General features: G+C 31.5%; 1 protein-coding gene across 9 annotated transcripts in view; it reads right to left on the bottom strand.

The window, feature by feature from the left end:
• LOC139487954 (histone acetyltransferase KAT6B-like) overlaps positions 1-21016 on the bottom strand; it is a 39277-nt gene extending 18261 nt beyond the window's left edge. For 2 of the 9 annotated variants that reach the window (XM_071273222.1, XM_071273225.1), the window contains exons 1-9: positions 20671-20778; positions 15515-16227; positions 14383-14491; positions 13941-14053; positions 12639-12720; positions 11086-11251; positions 6477-6539; positions 2791-3794; positions 751-860 (exon numbers count right to left, since the gene is read on the bottom strand). In XM_071273222.1, coding sequence (XP_071129323.1) covers positions 751-860; positions 2791-3794; positions 6477-6539; positions 11086-11251; positions 12639-12720; positions 13941-14053; positions 14383-14491; positions 15515-16111 — 2244 coding nt within the window. In that variant the 5' untranslated portion in view covers positions 16112-16227; positions 20671-20778. Of the gene's footprint in view, positions 1-750; positions 861-2790; positions 3795-6476; positions 6540-11085; positions 11252-12638; positions 12721-13940; positions 14054-14382; positions 14492-15514; positions 16228-20475; positions 20785-20920 lie in introns of those variants that run through there. The other 7 variants (XM_071273229.1, XM_071273230.1, XM_071273228.1 and 4 more) reach the window with 6 other exon arrangements.
• Positions 21017-24175: the final 3159 nt, after the last annotated feature.

Below are 24175 nucleotides of genomic sequence, written 5' to 3'. Positions count from 1 at the left end.
ATATGATAAAGCAAGCTTGCCATTTATTCTCCAATAATAAAAAGACACCCAAATTCTACATAAATACTAAATAATAAACAATATAAATGTTATCTGATGTGGATTTTGCAACTCAAAGAGACAACTCCACCTTTTTCTATTATTTTTTCTAACCAAGTATATACATGTACATGGCCTTAATTCAAATGATTTTTGTACTGTATTTTATTTATTCAAGAACTTTTGAATTCAAACATTTAATAATCTCTTTTTGTGTAAATATTTTGCTTTTCTTCAAAAGATACTTCTACTTCTAAGTTAAATAACAAACACGTCTAAATTAAGGCTAGAATCAGTCACAAAAATGTATTTCATCTACATCATGACTACATTCTAAAATGTGTAAATTGAATTTAAACAAAAATGATATATATCTGTCATAGAAGGTTTACCCCATTTAGTGAATGCTTTTTGTATGATCTGGTGGAGTTGCCTTTAATACTGATCACTAAGGTAAAAAGAAAATAATATTTATCTATAACATATATATTCTTTAAAAATCTAACTCAATAAACAAGTATACATATATACATTTAAAACAAAGATGCTTCTCAATTTTTTCATGCAATGAAAACAATAAAATGAACTTGATTCATTTATGTGACTAAAGATGAAAAATTCCATTGAACAGCATTGACAGCAATTTTCTTGACTTTTCAAACCATGAAGGTTGACGTCATCATGTTTGCATCACACATCATAAATACAAACCTGCTTTAAAACTTCCTGAGCCTTTTCCTGTGCCTGCTTAAACAAATCCTTGTCAGTATCTGTAACATTTGGTGGATGCTCTTTCGGTGGTTTTGGAGGAGGAGGGCTTTCTGAAAGTGAACAAAAGTTGCTGCTTGAGTCTTTAGATCAATAAATAAACTACTCATCATATCAAGTAAAATTCAACAGTATTGAAAGTTCATTGAAAGGATCAACAGGTCATCTTCATATCTAAATTACTAAATAATATGATACATGGGAAAATGACATCACAAAACATTGAAATTAGAATATAGAAAGGTAAAACCTTCTTTTAACCATCAGAATTAAAAGGATAAACAAAGTATAGAATGTTTATCTTAAACTAGTCTTAAAGTAAAGTTGGTATACATGGCTAATTCAAGCTTACTTGCCAATAATGCTACAATGAATTTGCTGAGATCTATTATCTTGAACTTGCTTTCGAACTAAATATCCTTTTACCAAACAATTTTGCTATGTATTCTCAATCTTTATTAGCATTGGTTTTAATATGGTCTGATTCTAGAAGACTTGATAGAATAAACCATACAGATTAGCAAAATTTGCTGGTGATAAATCAGTTCTGCTTTAAACTTCATAAAATAATTCCAAATGTCAACATTTAAACTTCTCTGGTTGAGGTTTATTGAAAGAAAATTTACCTCAACCAAGATTCATTACAAGAATATTTTGATAACATCTTAATTTTTATCTTGAAAATTAGTTAAAACATGTATGGTTGATGTTCAGGAATAAATAAAATATTCAGTTGCTGATTCATATAGTACGATGATAGTCTAACTGTCATAGTTAAAACTCTTATAAAAATTAACAAAATACCATACTGTTATTCTTTTATGAAACAGTGCCCTTTCGTAGTTTTCTCTGCATCCTATGATATCAGTTCCTACTTTAATTGGCCTTTTTAACTTTTTTATTCGAGAATCACTGAGTGTCTTTTGTAAATGAATCTCCTGTCTCATGTACAAAATTATAATCCTGATGAGGTTATCTGGAAGTTGCCTCATTAGAGATCATACCTCATTATTTTTACATAAAAGAAAAGACCAAGAAACAAAGTTCAACATAAATATTTCTTACTTTTAATGGACAGAGAGAAAACTTCTGAATAATATAGTGTGCCCTAATGTTAGTTTGTATCTTAACTCTTGACTGCTGTAATGATTATAGTAAAATGTACATGTAAAGTGTCTTCATTATTTTATATAAAATTTAAAACTCAAAATACATTTAATTTTTAAACCAAATGTCAAATATATGAAAAAGACAAATCTGAAGAAATTTGCAGTGATATTTATTTCATTAGCACATTGACATTGTAGACCAGGAGTATATGTGGTTATTTCAAAAGATTTAGAGATGTACATATTCATAATATATATGGAACATATTAAATGTTCTATTATAACTTTTTAAATGTACAGAGACATGACACTTGTTTAGTTATTGTTAGTTTGAACACTTACAATGTATATGTTAATGTAAATTAATGTTATAAATCAACAACTGAGTACTAATAATGATAACAAATAAATTCTACTCTAAAAAACATACAAAATAAGAAAGCTTCAAGTATCTAGTTACCTTCCTACAGAATTTGAAGTGAAAATGTTAAAAAAATGAAGGTTTTCAATGAAAAAAAACTATAGACACCTTTACAAATGCAGTCCCTTCTTATTTTGTGTGCTTGTAAACAACTGAACATGCAGATAATACTACCAAACATACTAACAAACTACAATAACATGCAAAAGGATCAAAATCCAGAACATGCTGATTGAAACTTACTGAATCTTAACATGATTGCTTGCAACAAAGAGAGAAATGACAACAAGAGCAAAAATGCTCTGCAGTAAGAGAGGTTGGGGCACCTTTGAACCATTTGCCAAACAATACACACATGCATATACTACATTCCTTTATCTTTTACAGCATGCACCAGCGACTACATAAGTGATGCAGTTATGTGATGGCAAGAAAAGCAGCATTGATTCTTACCGTGGCAATGCTCATTGCTGGCAACAGAAGAACTACCACGACCTCGTCCCCTTCCACGACCACGTCCCCTACCGGGTGAAGGTTTGTCAAGTTGAGATATTCTTTTTAACATGGTAAAGTCGTCTGACTCATCCAAGAATGCTTTCCTATTAATGCCACTGCCAAACGGTCTACCTCTACCAAATGGTCTACCTCTACTGCCGAACGGTCTACCTCTACCGAATGGTCTACCTCTACCAAAGGGTCTACCTCTACCAAAGGGTCTTCCTCTACCAAACGGTCTTCCTCGTCCTGGTCCAGGAGGACGTCCAAATCCTCTCCCTCTTCCAAATATTGTTGTTCCACTAAGAAGTGTTCCAAATCCTCTACCCCGTCCTCTTCCCCTTCCTCTGCCTCTTGTTAATGACCTTCCACGCCCTCTTTTAACAATAGTTGTAAAGTCGATGGAATCGTCATTTAAACTCTCCCTGTCAGATGAACTATCCCTACTTTCCAATATTGAACTATGGAATTGAGGATTAAAGTCAGTTTTTTTTGTGAATGTTCTTGGGAAGCGGTTTGTGATGGCATTACCAAACTTATTTTTCTTAACACAATGTTTATTGGCTTGCACAAGTTTAGATCTTTTCAGCAGCCGACTAGCAGCTTGCTGTGATTTTGAATGCTTGTTTTTGACTGGAATGGAAGGAAAGTCTGCAATTGCAGCATTTAATGAAACACGGGACGTACGTTTGTTTGATGGAGTAAAAAATTGTGTTAAACCATCAACAAGACCTTTTGGTTTGCTAATGGCAAAAAATGGGTCAAAGGTGTCCCCAACTTCTCCATTTTCACTCCCTGAATCACTGGAGTAATCAAATGGTTTCTTTAACACTTTTTTTGAATTACCCCTATCCTCCTCAAACTCTGAATCAGAATCATATTGTCCATTGTTGGCAGTGTATTTCTTTTCAAGTTTATATCTTTTCCTCTGTTCAGTTGTGACTAAAGGACAAAACAACTTCCTACAATGTCAATTATATGTTATGTAAACTTTCTTACAATATACATGTCAGTCGATAATTGTAATCTTGCTATAAACAACATCTATTATTACAGAAGTTAAAAAAAAATACATAAGAGAACAGAGTTTTAATGTCCACTGTGTTGAAATAACTTCATCTGTTCAAGAAGTAATTCGCAAACAATTTTTTGTTGTTGTTTTGTAATTTTTTTATCAATATCTTAATGAAATTAGTATTAAGATTGCTTTTCAAATGCAATAATCCATATAATAAATATTTCAAAAGAACTATCTAAAACTGGTTATATCAGTAATTATTTTCTCATGTGTTTGAGACATTGCTTTTCTATATATGGTAAAAATCTGGCAAGATTTGTATCGGCAAGAGCGCTTACAATACAATCTTCCATATAATTAATAATTGAAAGGGGAACAGCTCAACAAACCTACAAAATAAAGTGTCTAGATCTTACATATAAACCTATAAAACAACCAGGTGCTCCGCAGGGCGCAGCTTTATACGACCGCAGAGGTCGAACCCTGAACAGTTGGGGCAAGTATGGACAAAACATTCAAGCGTGATACAGCTCTGAATTTGGATTGTGATCAAATTTTTGACAATACATGGTTTTTTTTTACACAAAACAAATGTCAAGATTTTACAAATCAATTAAAGATTTCTTCTTCAAACTTTTTAAATCTAAAATTAAATAGTTGACACAGCATAGGTTTCTGACACAGAATGAATGTGGTCTAATGAACTTAAAAGGTTTTTTTTGCCTTTGAGCAATTCACTATGCTGTTGAATATTAATCCTCTCAAAAAAATGTTTGAAGAAATTTTCTTTTTATTTATGAAATCTGAAATGAGAAAAATTTAAACCCCCCCCCTTTTTTTTCACATCCCCGTTTCCCTTTTTCCAAAACTGATATCAATTCAAATTTCTAATGGAGTTTGCAACAATAACTACTCTTTTAAATACATCATAAAATATTAAAATGTAAAATAAAGTGCTTGTTATCACTGAATGGTAAAGATTGGTTGGTAGTAAAAGTGAATATACATTGTTTATTGTATAAAACAATTAAAAAAACTTCATCAGAAACATTTTATATTGGCAAATTTCCAATGAAGTTATTTACATAAAGTTATTGGCAAATAAAAATAGAAAATGAATAAAAATAGAAAATGACATCATAGTCATGTCTGGCAAATTTCCAACATATATTATCAACTACTATTCTATACAAAGAAAGATAACTCCAATTGAAAATTAATTGCTATTGCACAATATTGTGCAATTAGATATTTCTTGCTATTGTGCAATACTGTGCAATTGAAAATTTCTTGCTATTGCACAATACTTGATATGGAATCCTGATTTGGACCAACTTGAAAACTGGGCCCATAATCAAAAATCAAAGTACATATTTAGATAAAGCATATCAAATAAGCCCAAGAATTTAATTTTTGTTGAAATCAAACTTAGTTTAATTTTGGACCCTTTGGACCTTAATGTAGACCAATTTGAAAACTGGACCAAAAATTAAGAATCTACATACACAGTTAGATTTGGCATATCAAAGAACCCATTTATTCAATTTTTGATGAAATCAAACAAAGTTTAATTTTGGACCCCCATTGGACCAACTTGAAAACTAGGCCAATAATTAAAAATCTAAGTACATTTTTAAATTCAGCATATCAAAGAACCCCAAGGATTCAATTTTTGTTAAAATCAAACTAAGTTTAATTTTGGACCCTTTGGACCTTAATGTAGACCAATTTGAAAACAGGACAAAAAATTAAGAATCTACATACATAGTTAGATTCGGCATATCAAAGAACCCCAATTATTCAATTTTTGATGAAATCACACAAAGTTCAATTTTGGACCCTTTGGGCCCCTTATTCCTAAACTGTTAGGACCAAAACTCCCAAAATCAAACCAAACCTTCCTTTTATGGTCATAAACCTTGTGTTTAAATTTCATAGATTTCTATTTACTTATACTAAAGTTATTGTGCAAAAACCAAGAATAATGCTTATTTGGGCCCCTTTTTGGCCCCTAATTCATAAACTGTTGTGACCCTTAACTCCAAAAATCAATCCCAACCTTCCTTTTGTGGTCATAAACCTTGTGTTAAAATTTCATTGATTTCTATATACTTATACTAAAGATATTGTGCGAAAACCAAGAATAATGCTTATTTGGGCCCTTTTTTGGCCCTTAATTCCTAAACTGTTGGAACCAAAACTCCCAAAATCAATCCCAACCTTCCTTTTGTGGTCATAAACCTTGTGTCAAAATTTCATAGATTTCTATTCACTTAAACTAAAGTTATAGTGCGAAAACCAAGAAAATGCTTATTTGGGCCCTTTTTGGTCCCTAATTCCTAAAATGTTGGGACCAAACTCCCAAAATCAATCCCAACCTTCCTTTTGTGGTCATAAACCTTGTGTTAAAATTTCAAAGATTTCTATTCACTTTTACTAAAGTTAGAGTGCGAAAACTAAAAGTATTCGGACGACGACGACGACGACGACGCCGACGACGCCGACGCCAACGTGATAGCAATATACGACGAAAAATTTTTCAAATTTTGCGGTCGTATAAAAATGACTTAAAAAATGTTAAAAAAAAACAGACAGGGAAAATAAATGTAGTGAGTAGACAACTTACGACCGATGAACGTTTGATTTTCCATTTACATTCCCTGTACTATCACAACCTGGTGTTGGACATCTACAATACAAAAATCAATAATAAATAGGTCATATAATTATAAAAATGTCAGGTGGCCCGTAGTGTTCGCTTATTTTAATAAGGAGTGCACTTCTTATGAAAATAAATGCATATTCACTAAAATCTAGTTATATGTAGATTATAGATTTAGTATAATTCTTATATGATTTGCATATTAGGGAATACGTTGATATGATTGGTCGAGAGGACTTCCAGTAGTTGATCTGGACGTTGTTTTTTTTTTGCGATAGACGACCTTGATCGAACATCTTTTCATAACCAATGTAAACAAGATGGCGGCAATAATAACACTGACGTAAACAAAATTTATTTTCACTGTACGATAATCGTTAAATCAAATAATAAACACAAAACATTTGTTTGGATGATAAGAGTTTTTGTAGTTTATTTTTTATCAGATAGGACATTTCATCGAGTTCATATTTTTGTGTTAACCAACAAGTTTATTAATGCGCCAGGCCTGTTCAATGACTCAAATATACGTGTGATAGAGGCAATGAGTATCGGAGTAGGGAAAATATATTCCTTATCTCCAATTTTAAAGAATCATAAAGATTAAACGCCTTTTTAAAGGAATTTATTGGTGTATAAGCTGGACCAAGTCACTCACAAACATATTAATCGTATAATAAACAACAATTTGTTAACCCTAAAAAATTCTCTTGCTCATCAAAAAAATGTATGAAATAGAGATATACAATGGCATTATAGAAAACATATTCTAGAAAATAAATTTTGTTTAACACTTTCCTTACTGAATTGTTTTTTTCCGCGACGTTGTGTGACCTGATCAAATTTCCGCGCGCAGTTTGCCTGGCCTGAATTAATTTGACGTGTGAATGGGGAAAAAAATGACGTTTTAGAAAAAACGTGTGTATCTTTGTTGTTTCTCATCAAATCGGTTTCAAACTCGATATTGTTACACTTAAGTATCAAAGGAGTGTTGCAATATAAATAAATTTACATGACAATACCTACTTTTGATTTTGTTTAACCTTTTGTGGAAAGAAAATGACGTTTGATTTGCAAAATCTAATTTTTTTTGTGACCGGTTTACATTTTTGCCTCCCATCTTCTAAATTAACAATATAAACGGTAATTAACAATTTCGAGTGTTCCTTTATCACAGTTTTATAGAAAAAAATAACTCCAGAGTCAAAATTCTAGCTTATTAGTCAGAATAAATACGAATGAAAATGGTTTGTCAAATTCCGCGGCGGCCATTTTTTTAACTGTACAATGCAATCACCAGATAGGAAGTTGTGTCCCTGGATAAGTTGGAGTTGTCTTTCTTAGTCCGATGTTTTCTTTGAATTTTTGTATGAATATAGATATAAATTGACTATTGGGATCTTTTGTGGAATTTTTGATATTTTAATGGAGATATCTAATGATATTTTAATCTGGTAAAATCAAAACTTTTGAGATTAATATGTGCTTTTTTTTTTAAATGTGCCAATATTTTTTTCTGTTTTTTTTTTTGTATCAAACCACTGACTGCATGGAAATATTAATTAAATGTAAGATGACCTGACACACTAATCCATGTACATTTAACACTCACTTTAATAATGTGTTGATAAATTAAGTGAGACATAATTAAATGTTGAAAGACAATCATGAACTTTTAAAAATAAAATTACTTTGAAAAAGTCTATAATTTATTTTTAAAATTATTTATTATAAGTGTCCTGACTCCATGGGATGCTAGAATTTTCACTGTCTTTGGTTTTGTATTGTTCAATGATGAAGATAATTTAATGTTCCTTATTAAAAAAAAATGATAAAATTTTTTAAATGAAAATGTCAACTGTAACAACAAATATAAATTATGAATATCCTTTCAACAACTTATCTGTGAAAACCTTTTCAACAAATTATGTATATAATATCCTTTCAACTTAAAAATTGTAACAAAATAACTGTTAAAGTTTAATTTTTGACTGAGTGGGAGACATTGAAGCAATGGGGTAGGCAAAGGGGTTTTCTACATTCAACACAACAATATTTTGAAACCTTTTTTCCTGTGTACCTTTAATATTTACCCTAGCCCAGCATATGTGACACCTTATCTTGTTTCCCAAAGTCTACTGGCAAACAGAGTTAACCTACATGTGTTTGATCTGTCTTGATGTGGTAGATTTCACAATATGACATACACTGTGTCTGACGCTACCAAAACCCAAAGTTTGATGGCCCATTTCTTTGTTTTAGGAGGCATGAATTGCTTGAATGCATCCCTCACTTTGTAAGGTATCATGAATGGTCACCTATCGTTTGGGGACATGTTGGTCCCTCATTTTTGTCTGTTAAGGGGGTCTTTTATTTCTGAGTTTGTAAGATACATCATTATTAGCCTCCCATCTTTGCTCACCTCGCTGGTGCTTATCAGTGAAGTGAAGATACCTTATTATCTGCATAATTACGTCCATTTCTTTGAAAAATTAAGAGACCATGACTTATATTTTTAATAACTTTAAACATGATAAAACCTTCAAGTGTTGGGATTAATAAATTTCAGGATAAAAACAATCTATGTACATTGTCAGAAAATATAACATTTTTGTCCTAAATTCTAAAGCTCATACAATTATATTTTATTTTCCGTCAATGTACATATATATTGAATATGAGAATAATTGCCTGTTAATATAAAAATATTTTTTACTTTAATATATGTGTGTGGCTCTGATCTGGCTGCGGTTTAACATCTTAGATTTGAGATGATTATATTCACATTTATATATGATTTATAAAAACATTACCGGTTTCATGTTAATTATCAAATCATTGCAATATTACTTTGCTCTTCATGGGCCCTTTAATTAGAATAAAAATATCTTATCTCTGTAATCAAAATATCCTATCTTTGGAATTAAAATGTCTTATCTTATCTAATTATAACTATCAATTATTTGGTTGGGAGATAGAAACATCTGGAAAAAATATCATTCTTTGGGTCTCATATGTTTTGTGGACCAGTTACTTCTGGGATGAATGGGGAAGACCTCTTTCAAATTTCAAAATGTAAAATTCTTGGTGCCATCAGTCATTGTTGGGGGACATATTTACATCTGCCAGCTGTAATTTTTTTCGTCTGAAAGTTCGCTGACCCCTTCTCTTTCAACATCACTTCAGGAGTGATCATGAAATCATCACCGATGTCATTTTGAGGTCAATGCATTTCATACCGTTGACCAAGAAGATCTACTTCTCCCACCGAAAATCCCTCAAACTCGTTCTCAGAACTATCGGACATTTTTGTCTCAGAATGTTACAGACACGATAACGACATTTTACTAATATTTACTATAATTTTGCGTCCTTGACATCGGCAAGTGAGAGAGGAATGTGATTGGATTGTTTTATTTAGAACTTCCATAAAAGGAGTGCGACATTTTGCACTCGTGGGAAAACTCCAATTACCGCGCCGACGGAAGTCGGATTATTACTTGATTTATTCTCCGTGCAATTTTTAAAATCGTTTTTCGTAATTTGTATCATAATATTAATCAAAATATTCATGAAATTAAATTCAACTTTCAATCCAAATAATCTTTTTTCGACGAAAAAGATCACATGTTCGCATCACATGTCTTGTACAAAATGGCGGCGGCTTATTTTGTTTGTTGACGCTACCGATCTTTCATTGTATTGAAGTATATATAAGGTATCAAATTCAGTCAGAATTGGTATTCTTTAACTGTGATATACAAGCTTCCTGAAAACCTCTATATGTATTGGTTAAACGTAGCTTTACGGGGGGAAATGAGTTAAAAGACAAAAAAAATATGATTATCACGTGATTGTCTATGCCTGAAAGCATTGTTCGGCCTGGCTACGGGGATGCCTCAACACATTGTTCGGCCTGGCTACGGGGATGCCTCAACGCATTGTTCGCCTTGAAAGGGTTAATGAAATCCAATCTCTGTTTAAGACATTAAAGACACCCTTGTAGATTTCGAAAAAGAGCAGGCTAATGCGGCTACAAGGCAGCACTCGCACCTGCAAAATGGAAAGGGATTAATATAAGTTGAAAAACTTGTTTCCCAATCCACTATAAATAAATATGTTTAAACAAACTAAGAAGAGGTATACATGATGACAATCTCTTTAGTGGAAGCTATAAAATGTCATATATAGGATAACCATTATTTCATATTTGTAAAAATAGTTTTAAGTTGTTGTAGTGGGTTTACCTTCAAAGTGCTTAATTAAGAAATTTTAATTTCAGGTCCAATTTTCTTTATAAAAGTAGCTTTTAATTACCCTCAACTGAAAACAATGTTATCATACATCTAAGGGGCTTTTAACTGCCTGGGGGGTAGGACTTTTGCTATACTCCAATTTTTTAATATTTAACATAAATATCAAACGATTGTACATTTTTATTTGTACGGTAAAAAAAATTGCACCACAATAAAATATTGCACAACGTTGTGCAAAGAATTTTTTTAAATTAAAGATTAGAATGCAAATTCCATATATTATTTACAGTTACCTGAATGATAATAACATTACATACTTTATCAAATCATGTTTCTTCTGTGAAAAAAACTTCTTAGCTGGTCTTTTTAATTTGATTTTTTCCTTGTTTCTGTACTTTTCTTTCAATCTGGTCACCATCTCTAAATATTTCTTTCCTTTTTTATTACCCCTGTTAGGGTCACAAATATTGCACTTCCATTTGCCTACAAATAAAAAAATTCAATACAAAAATTTTGTCACAGCAGGCCTCTTCATTATAATTTTTCAACTTGTCTGAACTCTTAACTCACTTGTTCAAATTCATAATTGAAAATCTTACATATTGATGATATGCACTAATAACATGTGAGCTTTGATTACCTGAAGGGAGCATTTTGTTATGTTATATGAATTTGTTCGTAAATAATTAAAGAATACCACATCAAAATTCATTTTATTATTTCAGACTGAAAGATTATTTGCAAGACTGAGTTTTATGACTCAATGTCACTATCATGTGTCGATCATTAAATCATCGATCATCACTTCCCAAATCAGTAAGTTCGCCTATTAATTCTGTGGTAGTGGTATAGGCTAACTAAGAATGTAAATACACCTGTCCACTTTGTATATAATAAAACCTTTTTAATTTGTTGATGGTGGCAAAACAAGCATTTCTAATTTTATTTTGAATTTTACAGACATTGATACATGATCATGAAGTACATAAAAAATTTCACTGAGAAAATCTGCCTTTTTAGATTATATTTAAAATTTTACATTTTAACTTATTTTAATATATACAGATCTTATTAAATAAAACCTCTTTTGATATATTGTTATGCATAAAAGCAAAATCAAATGAGACATACTTTAATTTAAAATTTTAAAGTTTAGGTAAAACTCTATATTGAGGTGCTCCTAATTCAAGGCGGCCTATACTAAGACGAAGCATTTACATTGGTTTCTTTCCCCTTTACTTACATTCCCCTTGTCAGCTGCTGCCAGCATGTTTAAATATGTTGATTCAATGAATATTTATTTCATTTTGTATGATCAATAAAACAATCATTCAATTTTTGGGGAATGTATAAGTTTTGAATTTGATCTACTACACATCTGACATTGATTTTTTACTTGTCCCCTTGGGCAAGTAACTTAATCTACTTGCCCAACGCCAGTGTCCACTTGTCCGAGACAATCGGACAAACGGTATAAATGTCAAGCCCCACACAGCCCTTTTTTAAATATTGATGAGGCTTAATATATATTCCAATGTTACATATAGCCATCATTTCATATTAATCACATACAATGTACGTACCAACTTAATATTCAATAGATTTAAAGATTCAAGGATATTTCGTGCACTTGAAATATTATTCATATTCAATCATATTTCAACCATTTTCTTTACATAAGTATATAAGCTGTCCAAAGCAATAATTTCATTGGCAGATGAGTCAACTTTAAGTGAGTCTTTCAAACAAGAATTTTTTTTTTAATTAATGAGTCGACTGATTTCAAAGTAGCTTGAATGTTATTTTAACCTTAGCTACCCCCAAATATTCATATTCAAAGAATATTTTATTGTTCATTTCTCATATTTACCTTTAGGGGCTTTAGTTAGAGGTGGATCACAACATTCCATATGGAAGCCTCTGTCACAGGTATCACAAAATAACATGTTATCCTGCAAAGAAAGGTAAATGTCAATCTGTAAACAGATAAACAAATATATCATTTAATTAATACGAAATTTGATCATCAATACAAGGACATCATTCATGCAGCATTTATGTGTTCAGGGTTTTCACATCCAATATTTTATGGTAATATACATTGAACAAAGCACAAAAAATGTCAGCATTCACCTCAAAATCTAACCTAACCTTTTAACAGACCTATTTGAAAAGGATATAGTTATGATACTGTTGTCAAGTCATTAAGGAAAAAATTGCATATTTTGGCATTAACATTGATTCACTCATAGGGTCTTTGCATCAGAAATAAACAAAATTATTTCTAAAACCAGTTGTTGGCATGACACGGTTTATGTTCTTCTCATATATTTTATGATGGTATGATACTTAACCCCTAACGGGAGGGATGTATTTGATTTTCATATGATGAAGACAATCTTTAAATCAGTTTAATTGATGTCTGGAGCTGGCATGTCAGTAACTGCTAGTCATCCTTTGTTCATTTATGTATCATTGTCATTTTGTATCTTTTGTTACTTATTCTGACATTGAACTCAGACTCCTTTTAAATTAAGTTTTATTGTGCGTATTGCTATGTGTTTCTTTATTCTACAATGGCTAGAGGTATAGGAGAGGGTTGAGAGCTCACAAAACATGTTTAACACTGCCACATTTTTTGCACCTGTCCCAAGTAAGAAGCCTCTGGTCTTTGTTAGTCTTGTATGTTTTTTTTAATTTATGTCCATTTATATGTTATGGAGTTTAGTATGACAATGTATAACGTCCATTTTCTCTGAACTTGTACACAATTTTATTTAGGGGCCAGTTGAGGATTTTCTCGCTGCGTTGAAGACCTATTGGTGGCCTTTGGCTGTTGTCTACTCTTTGGTCTGGTTGTTGTCTCTTTGACATATTCCCCATTTCCTTTCTCAATTTATATAATTTGCATTGCGAATTTGAGCCTCTTTCCCAACAATTTATTCAAATTCAAATATATTAGTTTGTACTCTCATATATTCACATAGTTATATCATTATAGTAATGATTGAAATATATAATGATTTTTAAGTAAATCTCTTCATACATTAATAATTTTCACTGTCTTCCAACTATTTGTCCCCTATCACTAACAATGGTAAGTAAAGTCAAGATAGTGGTTTAAAAGTTTACAACAAATAATGTTAAGGACGTTCTCTATTAAAAATATTACCTCTCGGCCAGATCTTTGACAAAAAGAGCAGGTTTTACATTCAATACACTGCCATCTCAAAGACTTCACAACTTCTGTCAGATCTACTGAGAACTTCAAACATGTAGGGTGACCTGGAAGTAAAATCAAATATTACAATAAGAAGCAATACTATAGAAGATATTAATGATTCAAATATTAAGTCAGCTGCAGTTGAAAATTGTTTTTCTTTTGTCATAATGATTAATACAGACAATCAAAGTAAACTTTTCAACCATGTGCCTGATGTAATTTTTTTCTGAAAATTTTGTACAGATTCTGTTGACCTGTAGTAGAAATTCTTATAAACAGTCATCATCAGTAAGTTGATGCAAAGCAATTTCTTAAGAAATATCTACTATTAAACTTTAGATTACATTATAATGACAAATAACCCTATTTGTTGCTACATTATGAAACTTACCACTGTTACCACAATCAGCACAGGATATGAGGTCTTCTGGTTCTCCACTGCGGTTTTTGTTTTCATCACCCAGACAAAAACAACAGATCAAAACAGGCTTGGCACATTTCTATAAAATATATAGTAGATATCAGTTAAAATCAATGTTGTAAACTATGATTTTGAAACAACATATATTCTTTCCATTTATCTGTTAAAGTATGTCTTGTCAAATTTTTTTAAAAATAATTGGTGATAAAAGAAAAATTTGGCTGGAAACTACAAAAATGCTTATTTGGGCCCCTTTTTTTGGCCCCTAATTCCAAAACCTTTGGGACCATAACCCCCCAAATCAATTTGAATTTGTTCAGGTAATGGCTGAAAACCAAATTATCCAATAAGACAATATCAGATCATTCCAATTCAAACCTGACCAACCACATGTATAAATCTATGAACAGGAATAAATTTAACAGCAGCATACTTTGACCTTAGCAGTAATTTGTCTTTTTATTCCATATTCTTATAAGTATTATGAAGATCTAGAATGTCTCATTATACTATTTACTAGAATCAACCTGAAGATAACTGATCATCTGTGTCTACAATTATCGATGAAGTAATAATATTGTTTCTCATATGTTGTATGCGATTCTTATCCTCAGCTCTTTACCTTATTAAAAAATCAATTACTAAAGTTGATCACTGCTATCGTTAAGGAATATTGATTTATAGTACTCTGTGTATTCTGTGATGAATGGTAATCCCTATCAAACCAATACATGAAATCATCACATGAAATCATCACCTATATAACTGCCTCATTACATTACAAATTACTTATTGTTCTTCTCAAAACAATGACAACATTTCTTTATGATGGTAATTTTCATAAAAATTTGTAATTGAAGAACAATCTTGTCAATTTAAATAGTATTATGAAATTATTTAACTGAAATATGATAAATACTTTTAAGTTTTTGCCTAGTACACAAATTGATGGTCTTAAAATATAACTTAATGAAGGACACAGTCACACACATCTGACAGTCAAAAATGCTTGTCCGACTTTTAAAACCAATTTTTTTTGTAGATTCTTTTTTTTTTTATATTTGTTTGTTTGACCGACAACTATAAACATTGATGTCCTTACCATGTTTTGTTCAATTGAGAATGACATGTCACTGGTAGAGTCTTCATCAAATGATGCAGAGTTACTAGAACTCCCAGCTATATCTATGTCTGATGCTTTCTCTCCCAACTTTACACTCCTCCCTTCTTTTATCAAATACTTGTTGTCCATTGCAGTTTTGAGACAATTTTTTAAAAGAAGTGTCAAGTCAACACCGTTCAGACATTCAATGCTGTATATAGCATTCAGATGATTTTTTATCTTCTTCAGAGAGCTTCCTTCTTCTCCTAGTTCCATCACTGCCTTGACAAGAAATTTTGTCAAGTCTGTTTTCTTGTCAATTTTCAACGACCTCCTTTTTGTGTGAGGCATCTTGGATGGATCTCTATACGACCAATCTTTTTTACTAAAAGTTCTCACAATCAAACCATCTTTGGTAGCCAATTGAAGCTGCTCCTCTATAGACTCCCTACTAACACTGTGGTACTGTTGAACAGCATGAACAATCCGCTGAAGATTTGGCTGCTGTTTCTGATGTTTAATTTTATCAATGGCTTCCAAAATCCACTTTGCATAAGTCAGATTTGCAAGTCCTTCTGTTTCCCCTTCTTTTACCATTCTGTAAAGCTCAACCACTTAACACATAATTCATTTTAAGAATTATCTAAAGATCGGTAAAAAAAATTAACTACATGCTGAAAAAACTTTACACAATGCCATGAATCTTGAACAATCTGAAAAGGAAAAAAATAAGTACAAATTAAAAACCAACATAAAATAATAATTTTCAGGTCATTTCTAATCTATTTTCATCTTACTTACATCATGCATTGACATGTAATTTCAAACACTGAAATACTATTTTGCAATACATGTATGTTAGTTGCATAATAAAGAAACTTCCATGGCATTTTTTACTGTGCTTAAAATTCAGAAACTGAGATAGATACTTTGTCAACAAACATATATAACCCCAGATCAGACGTATTTTCTGATGTACAATGTACAATGCAGTATAAAAATGTAACTTGCATTATATATATATTATTTTGTGTGATTCTACATCTGTTTACATGTTGATGGCAGATTTTTGTTTAACCTCTGCTGAATTTATTGATTGGTTACATGATTTCCTGATACCGAGTAAATTACAGCAGGACATACAATGTATTGGATTTATTGAATTTGTCAAATTTTGAAGATTTAATTATATGTAAAACAAGATTCTATGTGTTTTTTTCATATGTGATTTGATTGCTTGTGATTGATATAGACCCACCATTTCTTGTAGGTAGGAAAAAACTTCACATGCACAGAAAAATATATTTTTGAATAAAACCAACAGAAAGTGAATGTCAGTTCTCTGTAAGCTTACATCCATGTGTATGGACTTTTCAAGACTAAGAGGCTGTTGTTGGTAATGCTGTTTGTATTAAAGTTTACAGGAAGCAATTCATTGAGGGACTTTTAATTTCCATATAACATAGCTTTTATAAATATATACATTTTTTGTACATAAATCAGGCCGTTAGTTTTCTCATTTGAATTGTTTTACATTTGTCATTTCGGGGTCTTTAAAGCTGACTTTGCAATAGGGGCTTTGCTCATTGTTTAAGGCCATACAATAGCCTGTAGTTGTTAATTTCTGTGTCATTTTGGTCTCTTGTGGAGAGTTGTCTCATCTGCAATTATACCACATCTTCTTTTTCATATGTATAAACATAGCCACATAGTGCCACAGTGTTCTCCCCAGAAATTTTGGATAGCATCACATTTTGCGTAAAAAAAAATAACTATTTTTTTAATGTCATTTGTCGCGTCGCGTCGATGCTCTTTTTCCTTTATATGTTTTAGTTTATAATGTTATATATTCATAACTGAGAATACAATTAAACTATAACCACAAAAACAGTTGTTTCAGTTTATGTTTTCTTTATTCATTTATAGTTACAGAATTATTTTTTTCCTCTTGTGCCAAATAAAAATAAATATGTGGTTTCAGTTACCCAACAATAAGTCAAATGAATGAATGGTTTATTATAGTGCAAGCTGTATATATACAAAACTAAATATCTAGTACACAAAATTAACTATTTATATTATATTAAGTAAAGATAAAGTAGCAAAAGTAGCAAAAAAAAAATCAATTTAAAAACTTTTTTTTGTTTGGTTTATGAAATTCATTGTTTCATGGCACTCAATCAATTAGTCCCAGTTGATTCTTATCTTTACATTAAAATGATATGTATTTTTGACAAAGTTATCTAACAAATACTAAGTCTGTTAATGCGTAGTTTTTTCTCTTGGTATATTTTTTCGATCTGTTGTCATTATCGTGAAAATGCGGATTTTTGTCATATCTGGTCCGGTTCCGATCCGTAGTTTTCCCAAAAATGTGCAATGGCGGCCGTGAAAAAATTTACGAAAATGAGTCCGAGAATAAACATTGTTTGACAAGAGATTGTGAATGAATAAGACGCTTTTAATGCATTAAAAAGATTAAACATAAACTTAAGCCAATTATGATAACTTTTGAAAGAAGTATTAAACTTATTTTAGCTCTAAACCAAAATTCTCACTCTCGGAAGAGAAAGAAAGTAATTTTTGGAGAGTTGCACAAATAAACGACCTTTTATTAAAAAAATAAAAATCGTTCCAGTCTTTGCAAATTTCGTAATACAAAACGTAGATTTCGAATTGTTTTGTGATTGCATTTTTCCATGTCGAAATTGGTGATTGCAGACACGTGCTGGTATTAGTCATGTCATAAGTGTCAGCTTGGGATATTCGCATCCAAACAGTTATCACCCTGAAGGTAATTAACACCTAGTTATTTAATCTCTTAATTGCCTGTAGTGTCCGACTTAAAGGGATTACAATTAAAGGTGATATAATGTTTATGATCATAATCGATAATAAATAAAATTTCAAAATTGAGGACAAGTAAAAAAGCATCTTCAAAATAATTATAGCGTCGCGGGAATAATTATAGCGTCACGGTAATTATTATAGCATCACGGTAAAAACATATAGCGTCGCGGTACCGCGACGCTAAAACGGCCTGGGGAGAACACTGGTGCCATACACGTATATCATGTATAATTTTCTAAATTTCAAAATATTTACTCAGTTTCTTGAGATTATCTCAAGGATTATTTAGTTGAATGGAACTATTAATATGAGTTCCTATGGTTATATTTTTTTGAAAAAACGTTCCGTAGAACTGCTTGTGTTTTATTAAGAATGATCCCCCCCCCCCACGAAATTAGCGAGGAAAAAAACTTTCTACATGTATGTGCTATGATAATTAAAATTGTGATATCCATTAGATTTTTTAAATGGACATCATTCAAAGTCAGGATTCATATCTCATGAATATTTTTTCAATATAAAAGTTCAAATACACAATGTAAAGAATGGACAGAAATTTGCATGATACAAGTTCAGCCTTAAAATGTGCAGGTTCCCCACATAACAAAGACAAGTGATATTCATTTCTTAATTTGGAGTATAAATATTCACATCAGTAATTCGGTTTTCACACATATATATCCAGATTTCGCACCTTTTCTCGTCGAGAAAAATTTACTGATCAGATCGACACGTATATTTATTTTGCATTCATGATATGTAATTAAATGCAGTTATCTGATTTAACATTTTTACATTTGTAGATTTTCCTACCATTTTTCGGAGATCCAGAGACCATGATTTACATGACCAGAGTTGTCACAATTTATTTCTATTAAACTGATCAGTATAATTTCTCATCCCAAATTGCTTTTTGTTTTATTTATGTATTATTAGGACAATTTTTATGTTCGTATGAGTAAAGCGAAGAAGAACATACACTATTCAGAGCATCTACGTACAGTAGAAGTGTTTAAACCTATAAATTAGGCAAAATCTCAAAAAAGCAAAGAAAAATCCCAAAAAGCCTTATCACCTTGGTTAAATATTGGACTTTTTCCTGATTTCTGATCTCTCATGAAGCCAGAAGGAAATTTTTTAAAGGTTAGAGTCAGTCTTGATATGTCTATTTTTTTAGCTGGCATTATAAAATTTTTATGTCCACGTCCGATTCAAATAAGAGGGTTCAGCGTTTTATTTTGTAAATGGAAACAAATTTTAATTCAAGTCTTTTGATCCAAGGACTGAAGGAGTCTGCTATAAATAATTCAAGTAACAATTTTTTTTAAATTTGTTTATTTCAGTTGCTGAGTTTGTCAAAGTTTTCTTGCAGTATCTAAGGAGAAAATACATGAAATGTTTAATAAAACTTATAAAAATAAAATTAAAAAGGATGCATGTACTCAAATTGATAAATTATGCCAGTTGGTATACAAGTTGGACTTATATCGAGCAAACTAACATTTTTAGTCTTGAGCATCAAGGCCAATTTGTTTGGAAAGGATAACAAAATAATGTGTCTTACTTATTTGATAATATTAACAACCAAATCTGTTAATTTCACCTGTTACTGGCTCGCATTATAGATATTTTGTGTAAATAATGAACTATTTTTTGTTCTTCGCTTGTTTATGGTTCGAATTATAAAAATAAAAAATGCTTTGATAGAGATTGTCAGATATACGGTTTAGTTATGACTAGTGCAAAAATTGCAAGGCCTTCAAATAAACAAGTGATGACTAGAAAAGAAAAAAAATTAACAAAACATTTTAAATTTTATAGCACAAGAATATTTATTTTCAAATTAATAGATCTGATGTTGCAGCAGTAAAATATTTCTGTTAAACAGATTTTTTTTTAGAGCGAGATATAAACATAAATATATGCATATATCAGTAGCAGTAATTTAAATTATACTGTAACGATTTCTCGGCAAAATATTTTCGCGGCCATCTTTTACAGTTCCGTGGCGGTTAACTCGTTAATTTGACATTAAATTTCCCGTTTCCCATACAGTAATTAATATGTAACTATTTGATATTGAATAACATTTAAACAATTTAAATACTTACCTATATCCTATCATTATCAACCAAACATTTTATAAAGAATTCATAAATAAACATCGCAAAAATATATTTTACGGAGATGAAATGCCCTTCACTTCAAAACGAATTAACGACAAGAATCCAGATAATATCACCTCAAAAGTACGACAATATTGTCCCTTACATATCCTTTGAATAACGTTAATTATAAATAATTACTGTGTAAACAGAATCTCTAGGAAATAGTCGTCATTCTTTCCCATATTTTGATAAGACGTTAAATCGTCCTCCATTTGTAAATATGGCTTCCAACGGAACGGACGCAGGGCTATTAGTTAGGAGAATATGAATAATTTTTCTATAGAAGTTTTTCGTTTTAAATAGAAATGTGGGAACGTGTCAAGCAAGTCTTTTGAAGTGAACTTAATAAACTCGATATAATATATATTGTAATAATATCTGTATTTACCAAAATACTTCCGAAGTTTTACCATTAGTTTATTATGTTGATCATCCGTGACCTATTTCTCATTGCGCCTTCAGTGGTAGAAACAACTTGTCCCCTTTGCGTAAAATGATGAGTTTTGATTGGTTAATTTGACAGGCAATATGTTATTATATTATGGACATGTAAACAACGAACTTATGAATTGATAGAATTATCTTGTGCATTGTGTAGAGGTTAGATGGTTTACTGTTAAAAAAATCGTGTTTGAGAGTCGCATGTCAACACTTGTAAATAAAAGAGTACGTGAACAGAAAAAAAATGATACAGAATATATGGAAAAAAAGTCTAGAAAATTGCATGGGACGTTTAGCTTTGGAAGTTAGGTCCAAACTTATGCTTATGCTTAAAATCAAACCGAATAGAAGACAATCACAAGCCTACAAAACACAACATAGAAAACTAGAGACTGAGCAACACAAAGATCAACAAAATAGGAAGTTATCTCTGGCACTGCGGAAGAGTAAGCCGATCCTGCTACAAATGTGGACCGGCACCCGTTATGATATAGAACATGTCCTGGAATATCGTATCAAAAGGGAAATCATGATAACTGATATATTAGTCGTCTGTGCAATGCTAGGCTGTGTTGTCGCAGAAGTGAGACTTGACTGAATCACACGGTATAAGCCCTGGTCGGGGAGGAAGTAAAGAATCAACTCTTCTGTAACATTGCTAGGTTGATTTTCATGGCACTTTATATATATATATATATATATAGTTACTCTAAATATCAGCACAACAATGTTAAATCTGCACATTTGCTAATGGGATATCACTGAATATCAAGACAACACCGCCTGTACTGTGCCCAGCGCTATAAACTACTCGTCCACCTATAGACTGTACTAAACTGAATTCAGCTTTCGATGGCCTTTTGGTACCTTTCCTCGTTAGTTGAATCTTGAGTTGTAACAGAGACCATGATATATTGGGCATACAGATAGAATTGATGGCAGATTTGCTAATTTATCTGTCCTAAAGGATCGTAAGATGCAGTCACAGAAATAATTATATACTTCATATAGGAGACATAAATATACCCGGCGCGTCTATGTGCATATGTATAGGCTTTTTTGAAATATTGTTTTCATTGATGTAACGGTAGGTTACCGAATCAGACTTGCAAATCACCGTGTTTGTATACTTGAAACATGAGCAACACGATGGAGATGCCGAGATCACCCCATTTTTTGGTTGGGTTCGTATTGCTCAGTTTTTAATTTGTATTTGTTGTTTGGTGTACTGTTATTTATCTGTTGGTCTTTTTTTTCCTGTCTAGCCATGGCGTTGTCAGTTTTCGACTTGTGTATTTGAATATCCCTGTTGCCTCTATCGCCTTTTTTAAACGCTACAATGGCGAATACGCTTACAGCGAAGTTACGTTTAAAACGAAATTTGCAATGATGATTCCCGATAAAGTCTATCGAAATTGTATGGCAAAATTTCCTCATATAATGAATTTGCTTACAATAAAGTTTCTGTTATAACGAATCACAACTTAATAACCGAATAAATATGCAATATGCCCCATTGAATTATTGGAAGGTGTCCATGTCTGTCGGACAGGTTTCATCTGACCTTGACATCATTTTTATGCTTCATAAGTCAATATAGAGTTTTCATGCATAGTTTGGTCTGTTTTTTTGTATACATAAGCAACACTTAATGTTTGATGTACGGAATGATTGCAAGGTGTACCTTTTTCGGGAACCTGATGATCAATGGTCGATTGTTGATGTGTTTCATATAATGTGTTTCTCGTTTCTCATACATAGATTAGACCATTGGTCTTCATGTTTGATTTGTTTGTCACGATTCGTTTTTGCAGGGTTATTTTTAGCTGGCTGTTCGGTGTCGGCCAAGGCTAAGTGTTGACGACCGTACTTTGACCTAAAATGGTTTACTTTTATAAATTGTAATTTGGATGCAGAGTTGTCTCATTGACACTCATACCACATCTTCTTATATTTCTGTATTTCTGACTATTTTTGGAATGTAAAAAACAATTCTTTGGATGTTTTAGATGAATTACGTGCTTTTGATGGTCCTTTTGATTCTGTTGACGGGTTTGACTTTCTACTCTTTACACTACATTTCCACACTATCTTATTTAACAAAAGTTTTCCTATTTAAATATATTTGCTGCAACTCATTTAAAGCTTTCTTCTCTAATGACAAAGGTAAATATACTAGATATACTTACTTGAGGTGTGATGAGATGATTGAAGCTGTTAATTTTCTCCTTGATAATATTTATGTACGTTTCGGCAACAAAGTTTATCGACAGGTTGTATAGGTATCCCCATGTGCACTAAATGTGCCTCTTTAATAGTAGACTTGTTTATTTACTGTTACGAATTATGACTAAACTCGGTAAAGACCCGTCGAAATTGCATTTAATTGATAAATTCAACAACACTTACCGTTATCTTGATGATTTTTTTTCGTTAAATAATCAAGAATTTTCGCAATATACTGCTGAAATTTACCCCAAGAAACTTACTTTGAATAAATCAAATTTATACGGTAATAACTGTCCTTTCCTGGATTAAGATATTTCGGTATTAAACGGGAAACTTCACACTACAATTTACGACAGAAGGGACGATTTTTCGTTTCCTATTGTTAATTTTCCATTTTTAGAGTGGTGATGTTTCTTTGGCACCATCTTACGGTGTTTACATTTCACAGCTCGTTCGCTATAATTATATATGCCCGTGTCTGTTGTGACGTTTTAGATTTTAACGAACGCAATCTATGTATTACTGGTAAATTATTAAACGAGGGATATCGTTATCATAAATTACGTAAAACCTTTACTAAATTTTTCCACAGATATAAAGATTTGGTTTTGAAGTTTGGTTGTACCTGTAGAAAACTTATTTCAAACGGGATAGCACATCCTCATTTTTACGGAAATGTTGTTAACCGTGCCCGGAAATTTAGAAATGATCCTTGTAAACTTATAGCTCCTTTAGATAAACTTATTCTAAAAGGTTACCAATTCAACACTGCAATAAGATCATTGAATATTGTTTTTATTGGTATAAATATTGATTTTGTTATCAGTAAATTAAAAGCAAACTTAATATTACTAGTATGTTATATACATATACACATTCATGGATCTACAATCTGTCGATTGCACAAGGTCGTGTTTTTCTCTGACTGTTTATGACGTCTTTACACTAAATCCATTGGATGTTGGATGTGTAC

The sequence above is a fragment of the Mytilus edulis genome, chromosome 9 (genome assembly GCF_963676685.1).
Source record: "Mytilus edulis chromosome 9, xbMytEdul2.2, whole genome shotgun sequence".
In the NCBI taxonomy this organism is placed as follows: Eukaryota; Metazoa; Mollusca; class Bivalvia; order Mytilida; family Mytilidae; genus Mytilus; species Mytilus edulis.
Note: the sequence above shows the minus strand (reverse complement) of the source record. Positions and strands in the feature narration are given on the sequence as shown.